At 44.0% G+C, this 23855-nt stretch overlaps 1 protein-coding gene across 3 annotated transcripts in view; it reads left to right on the plus strand.

Moving 5' to 3' along the window:
* LYPD6B (LY6/PLAUR domain containing 6B) overlaps positions 1-23855 on the plus strand; it is a 175053-nt gene that overhangs the window by 145942 nt on the left and 5256 nt on the right. For all 3 annotated transcript variants that reach the window (XM_032479417.1, XM_032479418.1, XM_014561706.2), the window contains 2 exons: positions 6873-6931; positions 21182-21333. In XM_032479417.1, the coding sequence (XP_032335308.1) occupies positions 21219-21333 (115 nt within the window). In that variant the 5' untranslated portion in view covers positions 6873-6931; positions 21182-21218. The remainder of the gene's footprint in view (positions 1-6872; positions 6932-21181; positions 21334-23855) is intronic.

Below are 23855 nucleotides of genomic sequence, written 5' to 3' on the forward strand. Positions count from 1 at the left end.
TTAAAGGCAAAGTGCATCAGTGGACCGAATAAACAGATCATCACAGAGAATGATTAGGGTCTGAAGCCCCAAACTTGAACAATCTCACATTAACCTGGAAAAACAGCAGCAGTGATTACCATCTGCTGACACACCGCCCACGGACAGGGAGCGGGTGTTCAGGGCCGGGCCAGGCCTCCTGCACGCAAAACCGGGGAAGTATCCCTGAGGAGAACAATTAGAGCGACTCCCTGAGCTGGGTCATAATTTGCTTAATCACGCTCACTTCCCCAAACTGTGGTTTTGGCTTCAGGGGTTTTTTAGGAGGGAAAAATGCAAGCTTTGGGGAAAGGGAAAGGAAGCAATTTGAGAGAATTCAAATTGATCTTCCTCCCTAGTCAGTCTGGGGTTGGCAGAAAAGAGGGCAAATGACGTCAATGCCGAGGTGTGAATATAAGGAAGCTGATTTGGAAAATGGGTCCTTTGAGTTTTGTTCGGGCAAGAATCATATTGGAGCTCACAAAAGGAAGCAGCTGGTAAGTTCTGGAAACCTTTTTGTGTAAGCCGGGATTTTGAATAATGCACTCACCAGAGTGCGTATATTTAAATATTTATGTGTGAGTGGCTGTCATTTTTTAGCTTGCTCTGCCATTGTCCCATGACTCCATACAGTTGTTTTTAAATGGTCACGTTTTAGATGCTAGAAAGGCATTGTGCAGGAGATGAGAGTCACAGCAGGTCAAAGAAAATGCAGAAGACACCGTTATAAACCGACTGTGTCCATCACAGCCAGCCATGTGTAAGAAGGTCTGAAGGCGGTGTAGTGTAGGGATTAAGATGGAAGAGACTGGTCTTGGACCTGAATCTTAATCCTGTCCATGGTTTACTAGCTTGGTAGCCTTGGGTGAGTTACTTACTCTCTCTTTAAACTTCAAATTCCTCATCTGTAAAGTGAGGATAATAACAGGACCCACCCCACAGGTGTGGCCCAATGATAGTGACAGTCGGCATTAACCAACCCTACTTAGCATTTCTCCACATTTGCACATGTGCCTTCTTCAAAGCTGTATTATTTATATGTTCTGGATCTATTATCCACAGCTTAAATGACAAATAAGACATTTGAAAAATAGGAGGTCTCTTTAAGGCCATGAGAATTAAATAAATTGATGGTGCTTGGTGCCCGACACCTATAAGCCTCCAGTAACATTAGCTTAAAACAGGAAGTTGTTCTACATGAGGGCCCTTGGAGGAAATATTCACAAAGCATTGGAAAGCCGGATCTCCAGGAGCAGCAATGTTGTCTTAGGGACTGAAGCTACAGGAGTGAATGAAATGATGCCTGGCACGTGCTAGGTGCTGCATAAATTCTGGTTGAATAATGAAAAAGTGGGTTTTGTGCATTTTGAGAGTATAAATATGAATTATTCTATTAAATTAATTAAAATGTGCATTTTAAATGAGAAAAGTATAAGGAAAAGAAATAACAGGTGAAAATTCTGAGTGTAGCAAAGGTGTATATTTCAAACTTTTAGCCAGGAAAATGTTCATCCTCTCATTTCCCATCAGGGATGCAGTTTGATCTCCCTTTTCTTCCCTAAGGTCAGATGATCTGGGGGAGGCATTTTGTAACATTCTAGGTGGTCTCCTGGGTGCAGCATTTCCAGCTGCTGTCCTCTCTTGTGTGGTGTTAAGAAGAGACACCGTAGGCGAGAGACAAGCACACATTTAAACTACTGATTATAATGAACACTTTTCTCTCATTCACTTCCACATCATGACCATTTAATATCCCCTTGTGATGGAAAAGAGAGGCTTGGAGGTGCCAGATCCCCAAGTCCAACTACACCTCTGTCTCCCATTTGTAAACTGGCCTCCTCCAGGGGTCTCTTCTAAAGTCTCCTGTGAAGCCGTGGGCTGGTTGGTTCTGCCCTTGTCTGTGTGCAGTGCCTTTCTCTGCTCCTGGAGTTCCAAGCCTTTGCACAGAGGGTGGAGAAAGGCATTGGCATTCTCCGCCTAACCCTTGCCTGAAGTCATTTCTCAGACAAGATGTGATGAACAAATACTGCCTTTGGAGGAAGACATACAAATTTGCCAAAGACAGGAATGTAGTTCTGGGACCTCCTAGCTACAGGATTATGTAAATCACTCAACACGAGTGAAGTCGTAGTTATGATAGTAAATAATTTCCATTTGTACCAGAGCTAATTAGTCTAAGGAAAATGGTGACAGGGGATATACTCTGTAACTTCTCAGGAGGCAGCCCTGGAAGTCTGGCTCCAAAGAGAGTTTTCGACTCTCTGTAAGATGTTACATGTGGGTAGCTAGTATTTATTGAGTCTGTGCTGTCTTCAGACATTATTCTAAGTGTTAACTCATTCACTTGAGGTCATTATTTTTTCTTTTATGATGAGGAACAGGGAGGTTAAGTAACTTGCCCAATGGTAGCACTGTTAACACTTGATTCTACAGGTAAGGCTACTGAAATGCTGAGAAATAGCCCACATATGGCCAAACATGACTCAGCTAAACAGGAATTTCCCCCCTTACTCTATGAGAACAAAGAGGCACTGCATCCGTTCCGTGGGAGTGGGTTTCAGCCCCCTCTTACCTGTGAAGCCTTCGTGCCAGGCGCTAAGAGAGAGGCTTCCCGGGTCACCGCCTCTTAGTGACTTGAAAGCCTAAAATCTGGGACCTCAGAACCTCCAGTGGGGTCCCAAGAGATGAGCCACTTCTCATGCTTCAAAGAACCTAACAGAAATTGCTCATTTAGGGGCAGCAAAACAATGTAGGCTAATGAGTGTGTAAAAACTTTCTTTGCATTTGTCAAAATTACATACATCATGTTAGTGTAACAATGTAATTATTTTGTGTGGGTCAGACACTTTCCATGGCAATTGTACGTTTTTAATCCTAAAAATGGGTAATTAATTCTACAACCGGTTTAGGTAAATCCTCGGACTCTGGAGTCTGGAGTTAGGGGCAAGATAGAAATGGACTTTAGGGATGAAAACATTAGCACCCACTGGCCTGTAGTCTACGAGAGGCATTGCTGATGGTCAGCGACCACAGTGAACTCAGATGGATAGAACGCTCCTGTTCTGCAGGAAGGTGGTGCTTCCTGGCTGTTTGTGTCTTCCTTACCTGCGTTCTTAACCTGCTGTTATTACAGACAGCTGTAACTATGTTCTTACCAAGATCTCAGGGGCTTTACCAGGGGAATTTGCAGAATGTAATTAGGATGGCAAATGGTCTGGTACACCCCATCCCTACCACCAAATAGTATGTTTCAAAGCCAAATAGAAATGCTGTTTTGTAACATCTGTTCTTTGGCTTTTCCAAGCCCCCACTTCACTTAGAGACAACTGTTGAGTTTCCCTGTCTAGGAGGCACTTAACCATAAACTGTAGAGCCAATTAAACTCTTGGGCTTAATTTAATTTTTGAATAAGTTATGCATTCATATGGATCAAAAATCAAAACAAGGAAATGAGGTGTACTCTGATAAGTCTCCTTATAGGGTGTTATTTACCCCTGTCCCTCCACCTACAGGTCATCACTTCTGTCAGTTTCCTGTATATTGCTACTGAGTATATTTATTCCATTCCCTAACCAAAAAGTGACATGATATTCATATCTTTATATCTGTCTGTCTCTATTCATATATACACATATATCTTAGAACCTTTTTCACGGTAGCATGTAGGGAGCACCCTCATTTTTTAAACTGGCTGCATCACATCCCATCGACCGTATGTATGTGTATATATGTATATGCATACATACACACATATACTCTTGTGATGAACACTTGGGTTTTTCCCAATTGTTAGCTATTACAAACAGTGCTGCAATGACTATCATGGCAATATATCATTGTGCATGTAAACAGGCTATCTGTAGAAAAAATTCCCAGAAGTGAAATTTGGGGTCAAGGGTAAATGCTTTTGGAATTTTAATAACGTTACCAAATTGCTCCTTGGGGTCACGTTCTCACCAGCAGTATATAAAAATGACCAATTTCTCATAGTCTCCTCGAAAGAGAGTATTAGAAAACATTTTTATCTATCAGACTAGTCAAAATCTGGAATTTATAAAGTACACTTTTAATTTGCATTTCTCCTATTTGAAAGGATGCTCAACTTTTCTCATGATGTTTAAAAGCCATTTTATTCATTTTTCTATGAAACGACTATTAATCTTAGCTAATTTTTCTCTTGGGTAGCTGGTAATTTTTTTAGTTGTTTTTAGTAGCTCTTTCCATATTAGTGAGATTATCCATTGTTTTATCTGTGATATGAGTTAAATATTTTCTCCATGTTATTTGTGTTTTGACTTTGCTTTATGATTGTTGTTTTTTTGGTCATACAGAAGTTATTGTTTAATGTGACTGAATTTATCAAACTTTAATCTTAAGCTTTCTGAATTTTTAATCATAGTTCAAGTGGCCTCCAAGGAAGTCACTCATATTTTCTTCTGGTATTTTTAAAATATCATTTTACTACAGGAAAATTTAAGGATACACAGATTAGAGAAAGTAATATAATAAACTCCAGCTATCCATTGTCCAGCTTCAACAATTAGGCATAGTTTGCCAGTCTTATCTTTGCCAATCATCTGTTTTGAGAATAAAGCAAACCTCAGACATCATATTTTCATTTAAAGGACATCAATATGTGTATTAATAACATGTAAGGACTTTTTAGAACATAACCTCAGTATCATTATTACACCAATAATTCACTAAGATTATCCAGTGCTGTTCTGTGTCCGTTTTCTTTTCTGTAGCTTTTGTCACTTTGTTGTTTTGTGTGTACAGGACAAGGTATGAGCCAAACCTTTTATTTTTCCTGGTCAGCTGGTTCGTCTAACTCACCTTCTTAAAGTGTATCCTTATCTTACTGGTTTGAGATGTTAACCTTTACCATGTAACACATTGCCATGTGGTTTGAGGCTGTTTCTAGACTTTCTGTTCTGTTGCATTTGTCTGTTGACTCATATGCTACTATACTGTATTAATTGCTGTAGCATTAGAGAATGTTGGAATGTCTGTCAGGACTAGTCATTCCCCAAATGAGATAGGAAGCTATCTACTCCAACTCGTGCTATATAAAAATGGCAGAAAATTATAGTTGACAGTCCAGCCTCCTCAGATCAGGGGTAGGTCTGGTGATTCAGAAATTGACAAAGAATGAGGGTTGAATGTGTGAGTGAATGTGGTCCCTAAGGAAAGTAGTAGTAATGACACTACAGGAAAGTAAACAGTAATAACATGCAAGCCTGAAAGCTGGGGCAGATCCTCCTCTGGAGGTGGGAAGAGGAAGAGGAATTAGCAAAGGGAAAAGGACATGGTTTTGGTGGTTGAAGCTTGCCCCTCCCTTGGAAATAGCCAACCCTGGTTCTCTTTGGCAAAGTCAGACGGGCCGACGGTAGAGAAGGTTGAAGCATTTGCTGGGTGTGTCTGCCCTGGGAAACTGATCGGAGCTGTGAAATGAGCTGCAGAGCCGCGAAGGCCCCAGGAGACGTGCTGGGAGGCCGTGCCATCACTCTGCTCTAGGCAGTTCACAGGCCTGGACAGGCGATAGCCCTGACCTCCAAGGACGCCTGAGCGCTGGCTCATGCCTCGGGAGGTGCGAGAGTGCCCTCACCGTGCCTTTCCCAGAAAACGCATGGAGCCCTCAGCCTTCTTTCCAGGAGACAGTATGAACTCCACCTAACAAGATATCTTTACTAGAAAAGATCTGAGAGAGAGATGACTTCTAATACGTGTTATCGTGGGAAAGACATCTGAAGTGCTTAACTGGGGCAAATCATAATACTTTTTTTTTCCCTTCTGAAATGCACGTGTCTGCTAGACTCTGTGCACCTTCACAAAAGCCCAGAGAATGCTAAGGTGGTCAGAGCAGGGGGAGAAGGCTGGATGCGGAGTGGGTGGACAGACTGACCCGGGATTACTGCGGAATGACTTCATTCCCAGCAGACACCACCCTTAATAACCTTTGGCACCGCCTGTAACCTCCTCACCCCCAGTTTCCTCCTTTTAACCTGCAGGTGAGCACACGGCACTTCCCTCACAGGGCTGTGGGGAAGATTAATGAGTTTCAGATGGGAAAGTTCCTTGCTGATGAGTCATGTGGTGGAGCGAGTGTGCTCACTTGAGGCCACGCAGCCACGAGCTGTCTGCTGCCCAAACCCAGACAGCAAGGGTAAATGGAAACCAGTCGTCATCAGTCAGGGGAATGGGCTTTGCCAACTAAATGAGTGGGTGAAGCCAGCCTTACTCAGGCATGTTCAACGCTTTGTTACCTGGGGTCTATCCTGTGCCGACAGTAACAGGCGGCCGTGGTGGGGGCTGGAGGGGGCTTCATGAGGAGTGAGAGCCCTGAGGTGCAGGCGCTGTGCTGGCTGCTGGGGGGTGCTGTTAGCCACAGTGGAGGACGACAGCCCACAACTGTGATTCTGGGGACTGTCAGTTCCGTGAGCTGGGCGTCAGCTCCAGTCAGCTCCATGTTCTGGCAAACTCTGAATAATAAGTAAGGTCATCTGTGCTCCCACAGTCCCCTCACTCGCCAGATGCCGCCTGACCAATCCCCAGGTCAGCCTTCTCTCAGGGGTTTCCAGTGAAAAGAATTTTGATGTTCATCAACCAGAAGGGAAGAAGAGAGACACCTCTTTTGGCCTCTTTGACGTCTACTGTTGCATGCCACGGTTTTAAAAAGTACATTCAAGGTGTGCTTTATTTTAAGCACAAGGTAAAAGGGGCTATTTTAGGCATTATCATAGAACACTTTCTCTGCCAGTGGGAGTTTTATGGTCTGGAAATTGGTACAGAATATGGATGAGATCTCAATGTACATTTCGAGCTGAACTTTTTTTTTTTTTTTCCCCTTTCAGGTGTCCTTGAGTGACGGTAGCAGGAGTGGAAGAGGAGAAAAGAAAATTGATTAAGAAAGGTGAGGACAAGTGAATCTGGAGGTGAAGTAAAGGGTTCCTCTGGGCAAATGAAGCTACTAAGACCATTATACCAATTAGGAAGGTTTGGGACTGTAGAAGGTAAGAGGTAACCAGAGAATAACTACTGGGCAGTTCAGGAAAGAAGATCTCTAATTTAAGTGAGAATTCCATTGTCACTTGAAAATATTGTGTTGTTTCTTGAAATACAGGATTTTAAGGGAGGAGAATAGGGGAAGGCACCATTGCATTAATACGGGATTCTGGTTTTCAGTGAATGTATTTTTTTTTAATGTTTATACAATTTTCAAAGGGTACTTTGCATTTGCAGTTATGACAAAATACTGGCCATATTCCCCATGCTGTACAGTATATCCTTGAGCCTGTCTTACACGCAGCAGCTAGCATTTCCCACTCCCCTGCCCGTGTTGGTCCCCACGCCCCCACCAGTAAGCACTAGCTCGCTCTCTGTGCCTGTGAGTCTGCTGCTTTTTTGTTACAGTCACTAGTTTGTTGTATTTTTAAATTTCACATATAGGTAATTACTGATCTGTGTGTTGTTGCCATTTTGTTCATTGTTTTGGGGTTGTTTTTGCCAGTCTTTGTTTTCCTTCTTTTCTTCTCATGATTTGATGATTATCTTTAATGTTACATTTGGATGCCTTTTTCTTTTGTGTGTGTGTGGATCTATTACAGATTTTTGGTTTGTGGTTACTATGAGGTTTTTGTATAGCAGTCTGCATACATATATAGATATATAGATATAGACACATACACACACATACATACATACGTGATGGCTTTCAGTTGCTGATCTCTTGATTTCAAATGCATTTCAAACCCTGCATTTGCACTCTCCTCCCCTCATGCTTGCTATTTTTGGTAACTCATTTTACATCTCACTGGTTTGTGTCCCCCTTAACTGCTTTCTGTGGAAACAGATGAGGTTACTACTTTTGTCTTTCCCTCTCCCTACGAGCTTTGTGTGGGGATGATCTGCCTTTACTGTATGCTTGCCTGGACCGGTGAGCTTTTTCATTTCGTAATTTTCTCGTTTCTTATTGTGGCCTTTTCTTTGTCGTCTGGAGAAGTTCCTTTAGCACTTGTTGTAAAGCTGGCTCGGTGGCGCTGATCCTGTTTGGCTTTTGCTTGCTTGCACAGCTTCCGATTGCTCCGTCAGGTCTGAACGAGCACCTGGCTGGGGAGAGTATTCTTCGTTGTAGGCTGTAGGGTTTTCTTTTTCATCATTTTGTATTGTGCCACCCCCTTTTGTCCTGCAGAGTTTCTGCTGAAAATTCAGCCGATAGTCTTATGGGAGTTCCCTTGTATGTTCTGGGTTGCTTTTCCCTTGCTGCTTTTATCTTTAACTTTTGCCATTTTGATTGCAAAGTGTCTTGGTGTGTTCCTCTTTGGGTTGATCCTGTGTGGGTCTCTCCGCACTGCCTGCACTTGGATGTCTGTTGTGTTTCCTGGGTTAAGGAGATTTTCAGCTGTTTTCTCTTCAAATATGTCCTCAGGCCCTTGCTCTCTCTTTACTCATTCTGGGGCCCCTACAGTGTGAATGTTAGTGCGTTTGATGTCCCAGAGTTCTTTTAAAATGTCCTCTCTTCTTTTCATTCTTTCTTCTTTTTTCTGTTGAGCAGCAGTGATTTCCACTACTCTGTCTTCCAGCTCACTGATCCGTTCCTCCGTACTATTTAGTCTACTATTGATTCCTTCTAGTGCATTTTTTTTCATTTCAGTTATTATATTCTTCATCTCTGTTTGGTTGTTCTTTATATTTTCTGACTCTTTGTTAAAAACGTCTAAATTTCCACTCTGTGCATCCGTTCTTCTCCCAAGTTCTTTGATCATCTTTACAATCTTTACTCTGAACTCTTTCTTGGGTAGACTGCCTGTCTCTGCTTTACTTAGTCGTTTTTCTAGGGTTTTACCTTGTTCCCTCTTCTGGAACATGTTTCTCTGTCGCCTCACTTTGCCTAAGTTGCTATTTGTATTTTTATATATATGGCAGGTCAGTTATGTTTTTCAGCCTTGGAGGAGTGGCCCTCTGTAGGAGAAGTCCTATGCTTCCCAGCAGTGCACTCCCCAGGCTGCATGTTGTAGGGGTTCCCGTAAGAGGGCTGCGTGGACCCTTCTGTTGTGATGGGCTGACTATGTGGGCAGTCTGTATGGTAGGCTTGGTTGTCCCCTAGCCCGATTGGTAGTCAGGCCCTGCCTTGTGGGGATGGGGCTGGTTAGCAGGGCATGGTCATGAGGCAGCTGTCTGCAGAACCCCGGGGGATCCCAGGGCTAGTGCTGGCTCACTGGTGGGCAGAGTCAGGGTCCAGAAGACTCTGGGGCTTCTGCCCACCCCCTGGCGGGTGAAGCCATATCCTGCGGTTAGTGCCAGACTTCTGGCAGGCAGAGCTGGGTCCTGGAGTCTGGCTGTAAACCCCAGGGATTCCATTCCAGAGCTTATTTCAGATCGTTGCGGGGGAAGTTCCTGACACAGTTGGGCATGGTGTCTGAGGTGTCCTGAAGCTTGCGTTAGCCTGCTGGTGTACAGGGCCAGGGCCCAGCTGGACCCAGGCTAGGGTCTGGCTTGCCGTGGGCAGGCTGGGTCTGCAGGTTGCGAGCTCATAGTTTGCTTGCATCTAGGGTCTGCCCCTTGGAGGGTGAGGCTGGTCTAGAGGTTGGTACAAGCTTCCTGGAGGGAAGGGCTGGTGCCTGCCCACTGGTGGGCGGAGCTGGGTCTTGGCCCTCTTGTGGGCTGGGCCATGTCTTAGGGTGTGTCCAGAGGCAGCTGTGGCTCAGGAAGTCTTAAGGCAGCCTGTCTACTCCCAGTTAGTTGTTTGGCCTGGGGCGTCCCCGCAGTGGCACTTAAAGGCTGTTGGGTGGGGCCAGGTCTTGGTTCTAATGAGCCAAGACGGCAGCCACCAGTGCAGTGTTCATGGGGTAGAACCCAAGTATGACTGTCATCGGTGTCTGTGTCCCCAGGGTGAAGCACAACCCCCCACCACCACTCACCCTGCCCCCATCTCCAGGAGACTCTCTAAGACCAACTGGCAGGTTTGGCCCAGGTTCCTATCAAATTACTGCTTTCGCCCTGGGTCCCAGTGTGTGTGATCTTGTGTGGGCCCTTTAAGAGTGACGTCTCATTGCCCCCAGTCCTGTGAGGCTCCTGAAATTAAGTCCTGCTGGCCTTCAAAGCTAAATGCTGTGGGGGCTCATCTTCCTGGTGCCAGACCCCTGGGGTGGGGAGTCCAACCTGTGGCTCAGAGCTCTCACTCCTGAGGGAGAACCTCTGCAATATAATTATTCTCCGGTTTGTGGGTTTCCCACCGGGGGCTGGGTGGGTATGGGATTTGACTATATTGTGAGTCTGGTCCTCCAGCCCCTCTTGTTGCGGTTCCTTCCTTATGTCTTTAGTTGTAGCTCTTTTCTGGTAGGTTCCAGTCTTTTTCATCAACTTTGGTTCTGCAGACAGTTGTGACTTTGGTGTGCTCACGAGAGGGGGTGAACTCAGGGTCTATCTACTCTGCAATCTTGTCTCCTCCCCTCAGTGCAATTATTATAGTTAAATAAACTTCTATCTCTGTGCAGATGTGTATTAGGTTCTATGATGCAGTAAGAGAGTGCAGCCTTGAACATCGTAAAGCTTCAGTGCTACCTACATAACAATGTGTCCATTTTTCCCAGCTCTTTTATTGAGGTTCAGGAATCTTGCTTTAATGATGTTCTTTAATGATGGTAGGAGCAGAAAAAGCTGAATTTCAATGGACTTGTGATATTTGTATGGGATTATGAAGTATTCTTCAGTTAAATATATCTTAATATTTTTATTTTCTTTCTAAAGCCTTCATTCTTGCCTTGATTGGTTTGTAGCACAAATTCGATTGTTGGCTTTCTATGACCCGAGAGTAACAACTGCTCCTGCACCCTCCTGGTAAAGAGGTACTGGTTACTCACTGCAGCATTTCCTGTAATCCCTGCGGTACAGCCCGTCCTGATGCTTTGGTTTAGTGTGGCTCTTTTCCTGGTGTTTCGAGACTGGATTCAAGGCTTAGTCAGGGTCCTGCAGGAACCAGATGGCATACTGAGAGCAGTGTTATTTGAGAGGATATGTAAGGGGCTGCTGACGACAGTGTGGGCTGGGTTTAGGGAAACCAATAAGGCATCATCCCAGCCTCCAGTCAGTGACAGAGAGAAGCCATTTCTATCCTACACGCCTGATGGACAAAGGGCTAGAATGGGTACCAGAACCCAGGAGGAGGTAGCAGCAGAGTCAGGCACCTGGCGGGAGCTGAGGGACACGATGGCAGCCTGGCAGGGAGTGAGTCAGGGGCAGAAACACTGTGATCTCGCTTTCTTCCCTCCCTCCTGCCTGCCAGTTCCTGCCATTGGCCAAACCAAACTGGAAACCGTTGGAAAAGGGAACTGTGTGCCTGGTCTGCGTAGCGCAGCTCCCCAGGGCACAGAGCGGGCTGGGGGAGGTTGGAGGGTGGGGCTGGAGGAGCCAGAGGTGGAAGCCCAGCGGGGCTCGCGCCCCTGCACCCTTTTAGGGCAGCTTGGGAGGGTCGTGTGGTCGTAGCCTGTTTAAGGCCCAGCCTAGTGTGTGTTGAACAACACATGAATACTCTAGGCCATCGGTGGGCAGAACTTCAGCTGCTGAAAACAGAGTTCTCAGAGTCTTCACTTGGCTAACCCAAAACCTAAATGAACAGTCAAAATGGAAACAGAAATTCTGTTGGTGGAAAAGATGAAAAAACTTTTTTTAAATGGTAATGCCTGCCAGTGTTTGAGGCTTTGGGAGACTTTTAGCGCATTTCCAAGCAAGGCCTGGAGCTGCTGTGGCCAACCAGGTGCAAGCAAGCGCAGTCCTGTGTCCCCAAACAAACCCCAAGCTTTTGTCAGAGTGGAGGCGAGCCCGTGGGCCGAAGCAGACACAGAAAGGTTTCACAAGTGAGAAATATTAGAACTTGGGCCCTTACAGAAGAGTGGGAATCACAAGGTAACGACACGTGTGACAGCGCAGGGCCTGCTGCTTTTTAAAGCAGACTTTGTAAGAACTGCCCATTATTTAGACAAAGACTGTAGATTTGCCAGAAAGCAGATAAATGGAAGTGCTCTGCTGAGGCCTGGGTATCGTGCCACATCCGCCCTAGAGCAGTTTTCCTAATGCTGGTCTTAGGGGAACTTTACACTCTTGTCTCACATGTGCTCAGATAATCATAGCATTTGAGAGCCGAAAATACGTATTTTGAATTTCAGTCTTAAGTCTAGCCAGACGTGCTATAATCTTAATGATGTTGGCTGGTACGTAATTCATTGAGGAACCACACATCTCTATATTTAGCTTTTAAATTTATTTTCAATAATTTGACAATTAAAGCAGCGATGGGTAGGGCCACACTCTTTCTCCTTGAATCCCCACAACTCTCTGCAAAATAGATACTTAATATCTCTTTTTTACCGATAGAGAAAGTCTCAGAGCAATAGAGGGATCAGCCAGCTACCGTAGCGCCAACTAGTGACAGGGTGAGAATTTGCACCCAGGCCTGAGTGCCTTCAAAGGCCCTTCTTCCCCCGTTATCCTAAGCAGCATTTACGCTTGACTTTACCCTCGTAGGATTGTGAGCCGTTGCTTAAATGTCATTTTTCACGTTGCAGTTAAAACACTATTTAATGCACATAATTTTTCAGTTTCTACTGGGAATATAAAATGATACACCTATATATCTTTATATATGTACTTTTCCTTCTGCTTCAAGTGGTAATAGTGACAATTTATAGAACAAGTGACATGCTATAACTTTGTTATATATGCAGAATGCAGGCATTTTTTATTAGGATTGCTTTTATAAGCTGCTCAGCTTCCAGAGAATTCTTTGAATAATCTGTTCTGGATTTTGTGACTCTGCAAAAACTCAGCACTTAATTCTTTTGCCATTGCATGCAGTTTATTGTTGGTTTTTAAATGCCCTGCTGTTTCAGAGTAATGCCCACAATTTAGACAGAATCAAGAATCATTTGAGCTGGTGCTATAAACAATGGTCAGCGACACAAAGCCCTCGGATGGGAGAAAGACAACAGGACAAACACATAGTAACAGTTCTGCATCCAAAAGCCCTCCCAGTGGACTGTGCGGGCACTGAAGGCAGCTGACATGATGGGTAATACAATCTTTTAAACAGAGTTCTAGGGACACTTATCACATGGCACATAGTTAGCACTTAAGCAATTAATTCATTCAATAATATATATGTGTGGATATGCATATGCAGATGTACACACAGATAGATATGCATCTGTGCACATACACATATCCAAATGAACTTACCATCTAAGATCTCTGCTTTGGTACAGACGTTCCATCATTTTAGAATATATACGGAGAGGTTCAAGTGAGAAACACACCAGTATACACACTTTATTTTTATGATCATTGTTCTATGTCAGCTGAGACTAAACGAAGTCAAAAGTGCTAGCCATCACCTGCGTACCTAGTGGCCCTGAAAGCTACAGTTTCTCAGTTGAGTCCCATGTGCCACGTGTTGGACTGTGTCCCTGGGATGACACTCCTCCTCCAACAGACGCAGAATAATGCTTCCTTAGCCAGCTCTATTGGTCAGCTCAGCCTCAATTTCTATTATGAGATCTTTGATTGCTTATTAAAAGAGCTGAGTTCAGTACAGCAAACCAGGATAGGGAACATAAAAACGACGTCCTTTGTGCCCAGCCTGTGTTGCCGCTGAGTTTATATCCGTGCAGGTCTGCCTGGGGAATTGCCCACCAATGCACCAAACACCTGGGCGTCTGCGGCTCACCTGCAGGACTTCCGTCCAGTTACCATATCCTCCTCTCAAATTGAAAAACAGCCCTCTCCCACAGGAAAAATATCTGTCATCTGCCTGCCTGACAGTGGAAATATCTTCATAAAATTACCTCTTAGTATTATGTCCTTCTTAGTATTATGTCCTTGGCTTTTTTAAAGAAATGGCCAAGTGAGGGATGCATCTGGAGTTCTTCAAAACAAATTTCAGGCATCACCCATATGATATAGATATAGTTTGGTACTCTATATAAAAACGCATAAGGCCCATTAATTTGACAAGTATCAGGGAGAGTTTTCTTTTATCAAATAATGAGAACACGTGTCCCTTGTGTGTCTCCCTTGTCTCCTAGGAAGTAGAGAGCAAAGGGCAACACGCAGCAGAGGAACCCCACTCACAGAAGGGGTTAGCATCTTTATCCTCAGCCAGTACCATTTCACTCCATATTTTGAGCATCTTAATGCATGTGACTTGGATTAAGCCTCCTAAAAATCATTTATAGAAGCAAGTTGGGTAAAAAGGTGAAGGATACTCTCAAATGTAATCAATTAATGTCCTTTTTATTAGGTCCCTACCGTTTGTCCAAGTAGTTCAGTGAAACATGGCAAACCAGTCTTGATTCTTTTTTTTTAAAGGAGTCCAGTTTCCAGCTCCTAAACATCTAAGCTTTTTAATCTCTTTCCTGCGAAGTTATTACCTTCTTACTCCTCCAGTGTCATGAAAGCCTTCTCAAAAAGATGTAAAATTATGTTTGACAAAAATGCAGCTGAAAAGCTATTACTTTGGAAGTGTCTTTTAGCTTTTTCTTAAAACTTGAATCACATTTAAAAAGATGTCTTTAAAATTGATTAATTTCTTCACCCAAATTACACACTTACGGGCCCTGTATTAGTCATGATTAGATTTAAAATTGATTTGCATAATGAAATTCTTTTAATATTAGCACTGTTGTAGACATTATCTTGTATCACACTGCGTGTAGTAGGAAAAACTCCTGCCTTTAGCACTGCAGAATGTACGGCTTTATGTTTAGAAATGAGATGCTCCGTTCTGTGAGTTTTTGATCCTGTGCTTGGTCGGATTTTCTTTACACTTTGTATTCTTTAAAAGGATACAGCAGGAACCTGAAATACCATGGTAATACTGTATTATTACATTTATGACTATGGCATAACTGGAAGTCTCCATTAATACCCTTCCCCCACAATCATGGAATATTAGAAATGGAAGGAACCTTGACAGTCATTCATTCCAACCTTCCACTTGGTTGCAATAGAGAGAACTTCTGAATCTTGTTAAGAAATGAGTGCATAGAACTCAACACAGTTTCCTAGATTTGGTCCCGCTGCTGTGGGCTGTGGAATGGAGTTGGGCAGTGTATCCCTTGATCTGATCTCTATTCTGCTAGTGTTGTCTGACGCAGCTGGAGGAGGGTAGGGGGAGAAGACTCCTAACATTTCTTGAGTGCATCTAAGTAAAAGGTGCAGTTACCTATGTAATTGTACTCAATCCACACAACTTAGAAAATGTACCTACTTGGCTCTAAGCCTCACTTTTCTTATCAGCAAATGGGGACAATGCTTCTTAACTCTGTGGTCACTGGATTACTAAGTGTAGAACGAGAATTTTATTCTAGGTCTTTCTGAATCTAAAGCCTATTGTTTTCCCCCTCAAAGGTGACTGTATTAACTCTTGACAGTCACAGCTCACTGGCGGCTCATGTTGACTTTGTGGCTCCAATAACGTATGATAGCCCAGGGACTGTCTCTCTTACCGTTGTGTACTGAGTGCTCAACACAGTACCTAGTATGAATGCGTGACTTACAATCATGCTACTTTCAAGTTTTGGACAAGCTGTCGTGAGAGGTTGAACCATGATGCTCCATTTCCCCCTGGAACGTTGTTATGCAAGAGTAAACTCCGTGATACTCCATGGAGATTTTGTATTTTTAGATAAAGAGGAGGGATTGAGCATAAGCTCAAATTCTCTATTATATTTTGCTTCAGGCACACAGAAGTGCTAAATTAAATATCTTTAAAATGAAATTAATATTTAAGCTTAGGGGAGAAAAAGAACACTTCACGTACCAGAAACAGAACCTGTCAGAGAAGGTAAAAACCGAGCCTTAGGAGCTGAACTCTCAGTGCCCAGGTGAGGTTAGCAACTGAAGCCTCAGTTCCCCTCAAGGAAATGCTGGGGCAGAGTCTCAGTCTAGATCTATGAACGCTCTTTCTGAATTTGATGGGAACCAGAATATCCCCAGGGGCCAACTTCCCCTAACAGCCAGGAGCAAGCAGTGCCCCTCTGGGGGTGGGTGGTCAAGTTTTCCGGCAGATTTCTCCTTTTGAGAGGAGTGTCTTCATCTCTTCCACGATTTCTGAGTAAAACTCCAGCACTCATTTTGAATTCCCTCTTTGCCTTCTCTCCTTTTTACAAGAGAGGCCAGGCCTATTAATGCTTGTCATTAAAGCGTCTCATTGCGGGATAAGTAACACTTGCAGGAGGTGTGAATGCGAGTGTTGAGAGGCGTGTTGGACTTGGTAGAGCTGCACCCCTTAAATTATCTATTTTATTCATTTGTTTTATTGGCGGTTGAGGTCGGCCTTGTGCGCACTGACTCGCTTTTAGCGATGGTGCCAGAAGTGCTGGTCGTCACCGCCTTGGTTTGGTCTCCTCTTTTTCAGATCTCCTTTTGAGCCCATCACTTCTTTGTCATCATTGGACGCTCTGCCAGCTCCTTACTGCCCACAACCTTTGTTATGACAGGTGGTCCTTATAGGTCATAGCTGATGGTGTTGGTTCTAGACCAAAATGTATTTATTGATTATCTACCATGTACTGAGTGCAGGCCTAGGAAATACAAAAAGTAATGTAGGTCCTTTTCTACCTCAAAAGAGCTTATGATGTCAAGGACGTGCCACTTCCTGAGGCCCTCACATTCCTTAAGGATGTGTATAGCGAGATGATGACTGTGGCTCAGACCTGGGGAATAGTCATCCTTCTGACCATACCTTGTAGGTCCTTTACTCCGGGCAGTCATGGGCCAAAGTCTCCATGGGGTTTCCTGCATTTAGGAATCTGCCTGCCTGCTGTCCCTGGAATACCTGGGAGGTGCCTGTCCCTGCTGTATCCCTACACACGTGCCTTCCAGGAAGCCCTTCCTTCTCCTGGCACAGACGCACACTGCGTTCTGGAACAAGAGTTAGTATACTTTCCAAAGAGAGAGGACTCCCAAAATAAAGGGAAGACTACTGCAGCTGAGGGGCTGCTGACCAGGCCTGCTCTCTGGGAAAGGTGGGTGATGGTAATGAGCTCGGTCTGGGGAGGGATGTTTGGAGCTACCCTTGAGTTTGAGAAGTGTGGCTCAGATACCTAAGGTATATGTGGAGCTTTCTTAGTGTCAAGATAAGAAAACATCTAAGTTACAAGAAGCCGAATCACAATGGCTGAATTCTGAATCAGCAAGCAGCTGTTCTTAACCATGAGGTAGGTCTCAGATTCCTTTGAGAGAGTAACCCAGGCGGCAGATATGTGCATGGACACAGAATTTTGCAAGTAACCTTGAGATGCTCACAATCCCCCCTCCCCGATATGAAGAATTCTGCTCTATGTGATGGTCCTAGAGAAAGTACCAGGACGGTTTAGTCTAACTTGCAGTGAAGATTTTTTTTTTTCCTTCTGGAGCAGAACACAAGCTCTGCTGTAACCTTGTTCTACAAGAAAGATTGCAACAAGAGCCGACTCAGCAAAGTCTCAGCAGATGATTTTTAGTCCAGAGTCTCCGTGAAATGATTCCAAATGTAAAACAACCTTCAGATACTATAATTTAGTAATTTGCTTTTTCATTACCCTCATGTCTTTTGGTTGTGAAAAATAGAACAGTCATGTTAACACAAACCTATACACTGAAAAATAGAGAGAGATAAATGCAGGTGCTTGAGGGGAAAAGCAGTAAGTAGTAATAGGGTCTGAAGCCTGCTCTGGAAAATATGAGACGTTGTTATTTAGCACTTCTCCTCATTTGGCAGGTGAGAGCCTTTGCAGTTTTGGAGAGGGCCTTTGCAGTTTTGGAGAATTTTAATAGATTAAGACTGCTATTTCAGTTAAAAATGGAAATGGAAATACATCGAGCCTGTATGGAAGCATATTCCTGTGGTTTTTCACTAGTTGGCGCCTCCCGTAGGCTGGCAGCAGCTCTGTGGGCACAGCCTGGGGGGTGCTGTGTTCCAGGCAGTGTGCTGGGTCTTTGCACGGGTGGCCCTGAGCCCCCTGTCCTCGGTTGTATAATAGTCGTGAGGCTACATTCCCTGCAGTGCTCTTTCCAAGAAAGGAGAAACCAAAACCCAAGTCTAATTCTCAGGTGTGTCGTTCCCTCAGTTGTCTTCAAGTCTTCTCTCCAGAGGAGCCTGTGTGGTGTATGGGGAATGCTGTATTCCTCTCTCTTCACTGTTACTTGCATTCCCTAATTCCAGGAGCCAGAAATCAGCCTCGGAGTTCGGGGCCAGCGACTACCCTCCAGAGACGAAGGCTTCTTGGTATTTTTAAAACCTAGATAATCTGAAATTAAGCTATTTCTTGCCTTTGCTAGCTCTGCGATCCTGGCCGTGACCTGTAAGTGCCTGTGTGGCCTGCCCTCCTCCCCCGACTCTTTGTTCCCCTCTCTGTGTGCTCCAGTCACCTGGCTGCTTCCTGAGTTCCCATCTGAGGACCTTGGTTTCTTTTCCCTTGATTCTTTGCTTGGACCCTTTCTTCTCATGTTTTAATCACTTGTTCAGATGTCACCTACGCAGAGAGATGTCCAGGCCCGCCATGTATGTAAAGCAGCTCCTCTGCGTCATCAATGTGTCACCTTCTCTTGTTTCCTCCGTAGAATTTATGACGATCTGAAACGATGGGTTTTTTCCAGATTTACTGCCTGTTTTCTCTCTCAAATGCCAGCTGCCTGAGAGCAAAGACCTTGTTGGGGATCTAGTGATAAAAATGTGTAATGTACTAAGTGTCAATAATGGCATGTTGAATGAGTGAATGGGCTTTTGTCTCACTGAGATTCCATGAGGAAAATGAAGGGTTCTGACTTGTGATTCCAAAGTGGGTGGGGGATTTGTTGATAATAATAATGCTTATTGGTAAGAATTAGCCAAGTGCTGAGCACGTAGCTAGTTAGATAGTTCAAGTGCTTTATGTGTATTAACTAATTTAACTCCTACAGCCCTACAAGGTGTTACTATTATTACTCCCGTTTTATAGATGCAGAAATTGTGGTACAGGGAGGTTAAGGAACTTGCACGATGCTGCACAGATAACAGGCGTGAAGGCAGGTACTTGAGCCAATGCGCTTTACCACCGAACAGAAAGTGCTTAATAAACACGGCTTTACCCACGTGCCCAGCCCCGGCTGAGAGCCCTGTGTGCATGGTGTCGTTCAGTCCTCCCCTCTGCACCGGGAGGGAAGGACTGTTGTTACACCTCATCTACAGAGGGGGTAGCTGAGGCGTGGAAGGCTTGAGCTAATTGTCTCAAGTTCCGTAGTCGCTTTGGGATGCAAAAGGGACTTGAATGTAGGTAACATGGAATCTATGATCTTAAGCATCCTCTCCTTGTTACAGGGACACTTGTGGGTTTCTGTTGGAACACGGTCATGTTGAGGTTTGTGGATGAGGGAGTGGTCTCCCCAACTCAGACAGTCTCCACTGATGTAGAGAAAGAGTATCCATTACTCAGCTACAGATTCATGATGAATACAGAACAGTCCAACTCAGAGAAAGGAACAGGAGAAGCAGAATTTGTGTCGATATAACCACTTGTCTGTAAGGAAGAACACAGTTCATTAAATGTTCATTTCTTCAGAAAGAGCATAAGAATGGGATTTAGAAACCTGGTAACTGTGAAAGGTCAATTTTGGTTTCTAAATATGTATTTTTTATATTACTAGGGCCAATTCTGCACTGAACTAAAATGCAGTGTAGGAAGTGTAGCACTGTTTTGTGAAACTTACCAGGTGTTTCTCACCCTGGGTACTTCTGCAGGACCTCAGTTCTCAGTGGCAGAAGCCATCTATAGGGATGGTATGACGTTGTGGCCACATTCTGTCCAATAGCCAGTTCTTTATAGGTAGGTGGTACTAACCACACCTGTGAAGCCGGTGCTCACAGCACGAGAGGAGGGAGTAAGAGCCCTAGAACGCACACATTCTTATCTTGGCTTCAAACAGAATATCCTGTGTGAAGAAATATGCCCAGAGATGTGGAGATCAAACTTTTCTTCTTTGAAAAACTCCCTAAACCCACTGAGACCAGTTGAGTCAGCAAGCAGAACATGGGTTCAGCCAATATTGTTGAACCATAAGATTCCAACATCTTCATAGAACTTGTATCACAAGTGCTCTTACACATGCAATCCTGCCCAAGCCTCTATTTGATGCCAAATGTGTGGGCAGGGCGGGTGTTATTAAGCCACTTTACAGATGAAGAAATTGAGGTTAATAGTTTTAAAGAGCTTGCCCCAGGTCAGGCTGCTCACAAATAGCAGAGCCAGCACCTGGACTGAGGTCTTTGGACTCCAAGTCACATCCTTTTCCTGCTGCCCACACCTCCTTGTTAAAGAGAACCTGTCGGGGGTGATGCCACAAGCTCTGAGCATCTCTCCTGAAGATTTCCTGACTGTGAGTCTGCTCCTGGAATCAGAACCTGTGCGGCCTAAGATGGAACATCTCACTCAGTGCTGTGTGCATGCCTGTCACTTCACGGGTCCCAGCCCTGCCAGCTTTAAGTCGATGACAGTGTTGGGCAGCTTCTGTGGGCCAGGACCAGCGTTATGCAGACGGCTGTAACTGCTTCTTCCAGAACCTCCTGCAGCGCCTCCTCGCTCCCGAGGGGACAGAAGCGGGTGGGGATGGCATTTCACAGTGACTCCTGTGTCTCTTCTCAGTGTCTGTGTGCTCCGGGGTCCAGCAGGGTCTTTGTTTCTCAAATTCGTTGTCCTCTTACGCACTGTCCTTCCTACTGCTCCAGCTTTGAGTGTTTCTACCCAGTTTTGCTTAAAAAGCTGCAGACTTCATCCAGCCCAAGTACTGACTCGGAGTGGCGTTTCAGGTAGGAGGCTCAGTGACTCCAGCTGAGCGTGCCTCCAGACCCTAGTTATTAAAAGACTGGGTGATTCAGCGCAAAGTACACTGGCCCGCCTGGGGCCGCGAGGGGAAGGGGGGCCGCCGGGCCAGGGCTGCTGCTCGATCTCTGGAACCCGTAGGGCCACCAGCGTGCAGAGGCCTGACCAGTAGAAGGCAGTGATGGCTTACCTGATTGGGAAGGGTGCTGGCCCTACAGAACAAGGAGATGGTTGAATAGATTTGAATAATCAAGCTTTCCAAACAGAAGTAAAATATACTCTATGAGTGCTGTGTAAAATGCAGATAAACTCAACCAGTGTCTTCTCCGCAGGTCTGTGAGTTTTGGACTTTCCCACGCCGGGGTCAGAATGCTGCTGCTCTGCCCTGCCCTCGCTCTAGCTGTGGTCCAGACCTTTATCTTCTCAGAAAACTGGGCGTTTGCCAAGAACATCAACTTCTATAACGTGCGGCCCCCTCTCGACCGTAAGTAGTGGTTGTCGTCTTTGGGATGACTGTTCAAAGTCCCTGTTTCCACCTATAGTAACTTTGCCTTTTCTGGAACATTTGGTTTATACCCAGAATAAACCAGAAAGTCGCCACGCGTCCCATGGGTAAGGTTAACACATGGTGTCAGAAATTTTCTGTTTCTTTAAAATGGTTTGGCTTCCTGCTGATGTCTCCGAGGAGTTCTTGTTTAAAACGATCTTCTGAACACAGTGCCTAAGAATGGCTCTAGCAGGGGAAATTCAGTGTTCTTGGTCAATCTCTTCCTTAGAGAAGGATGTGGCTAAGGGACGTTCCTGCATAAATTAGCTATTCTTTCAAATGGTCATTAACAATGTTGAAAGCAGATTAGCATGTGTAAAATTTGAAGGGGAATACTACTTGGATTTTCATTAATATTCTGCACAGTCACCACTGGAAAAAGCTGTGAAACTCAACTTCCCCAGTAATAATTTAAAAAGTAAGAAAATAGTGTAATTATCTATAGAATAATAAATATTAATATTTCATACACATATGTGTGTGTATATATAGACATATATATATTATATTATATATATATATATATTCTCTCCTACTGTCTCTTCAGACAAGTAAAACGTCTCTGATAGACTTTATAGAGACTTTGTTAGAGATAAAAAATTCTGTGGTAGAAATGTGAATGCTGGTGGTCCCCATACCTGGACGAGTATTGGAATCACAGTAAAAGCCTTTAAAACGACATATTCCTGGGTCCCTTCCTCCGAGATGCAGCAGTCAGGAGGGTGAGAGGCAGAGTGTCTATTTTCTCTTTTCCGTCGTCCTCTCTTTAAGATAGCCCTCCCGGTGCTATTGACGCATAGCTGGGTTTGGGAACCACTGCCTTTATACTTCTCCTAAATGAGGTCTGTATGATTACTGCCCTGTGCTTTGTGTTTTGTTATTTAGGACATTCAGTTATTAGTGTGTTTACACACACATATACTACACACGTGCGTGCACACGTATACCCCACACACCTTGAACTACCATTTATTACACATTTCCAACTTGGTAGATTGTCTATGCCATGCCTTAAGCTGTCAGTACACAGAGTTTCCGTAAAATCTGAATTATCGACAAATTTTGAACTTTCTAAACCTAATGCAATTTTATGATGAGAAAAAATTATTTAAAAAAGCAAAAAGTAATATTTGGTCATTATAGAAAATTCCAAAGACACAGGAAATATACAGAAGAAAATAAAATCTGTTCATAATCCCAAGATTCAGAGTGAGCTCTTCTTTACATTTTTGGAGTGCAGTTGACCCTTGAACACGAGTTTAAGCGGCCTGGGTCTGTTTACACCTGGATCTTTTTCAGTGGCAGTTACTGCAGGACTCCATGATCCACGGGGGGGGTCACATGGAGGGCTCACTATTAATTCCACAAAGATTGTCAACTGCGGAGAGGGCCGGCGCCCCAACCCCCACAATGTTTGAGGGTCAACTGTATTTCTTTCCATTGATTTTCCTCTGTGTGTGTTTTTAAATATGTGACATACTGAGATCACACAAATTTAACTTTGCAGCAGCTTTTATTCCTTTTCACTATATTTTGAATATTTTCCCCATGACTTTGAAAGTATTTTTATGTCTTATATTTAATTTGTGTAATCATATTGCTGGCTGTAGCTTATTTAACTATTTCCCCTTTACATTGGACCCCCATACACATACACACACACACCATCACAAGCAAGCTAAATCTTAATGCTTCATTGAAATTATTTTCAAATGCATCGTCCTCTTCAATTGGCTAATGAACTTAGAATTGATTCTTGGAATTACTAAATCAAAAGTCTGTGCCAATTTATGTATTAACTATTCACCCGCCGGCACTGAGTTTAGTATTTTTTTAAACTGTACTGAATAGGTGAAAATGGACTTCATTGTTTCATTATTTATTTACCTACCTATTTCACTTTTCTGCATAGGCAAAACTGAAATGTATTTGCTATAATTAATTTTGTGTCCCCTGAACTTCAGGTTTTGATGTTTCACTCTTGTTTTCTACATCGATACATATCCTCCCCTTTATGTGTACTATCCACTGCTTTCTAATTATAACTCAACTTGTGGTCAGGTAACTAGTGGGGTGGTTTGGGATTCACCTTGATCTCTGTCTGTTTCAGTCTCCAAAAATAGGAAAATTGAAAGTTTCGCACAGGGCTTGATACTCTGGCCTATAGAGAAATGTCAGATTTATTCTACTTTTGACTTCTTGCCCATCAAAGTAAGATACAAAGCAGGGTGCGGGGTGGGAAGCATTGAAGATAAAAAGAACATACTGGTTGCTCTCAGTCCAGGCTGCCAGCAGCTCATAATTCTTTCCAATACACCCTTACCTGAGTCTAAGGGCCTGAGAATTACTATCATCCGTATATTAAATGTTACATTCCTGGTCAAAGTCTGATTTGGGGACAACTGATGTTTATCAAATGAGATTACTTGTTTGAAGTTAAACGTAGCTGTGACGCAAGT

The sequence above is a fragment of the Camelus ferus genome, chromosome 5 (genome assembly GCF_009834535.1).
Source record: "Camelus ferus isolate YT-003-E chromosome 5, BCGSAC_Cfer_1.0, whole genome shotgun sequence".
NCBI classification, from domain to species: Eukaryota; Metazoa; Chordata; class Mammalia; order Artiodactyla; family Camelidae; genus Camelus; species Camelus ferus.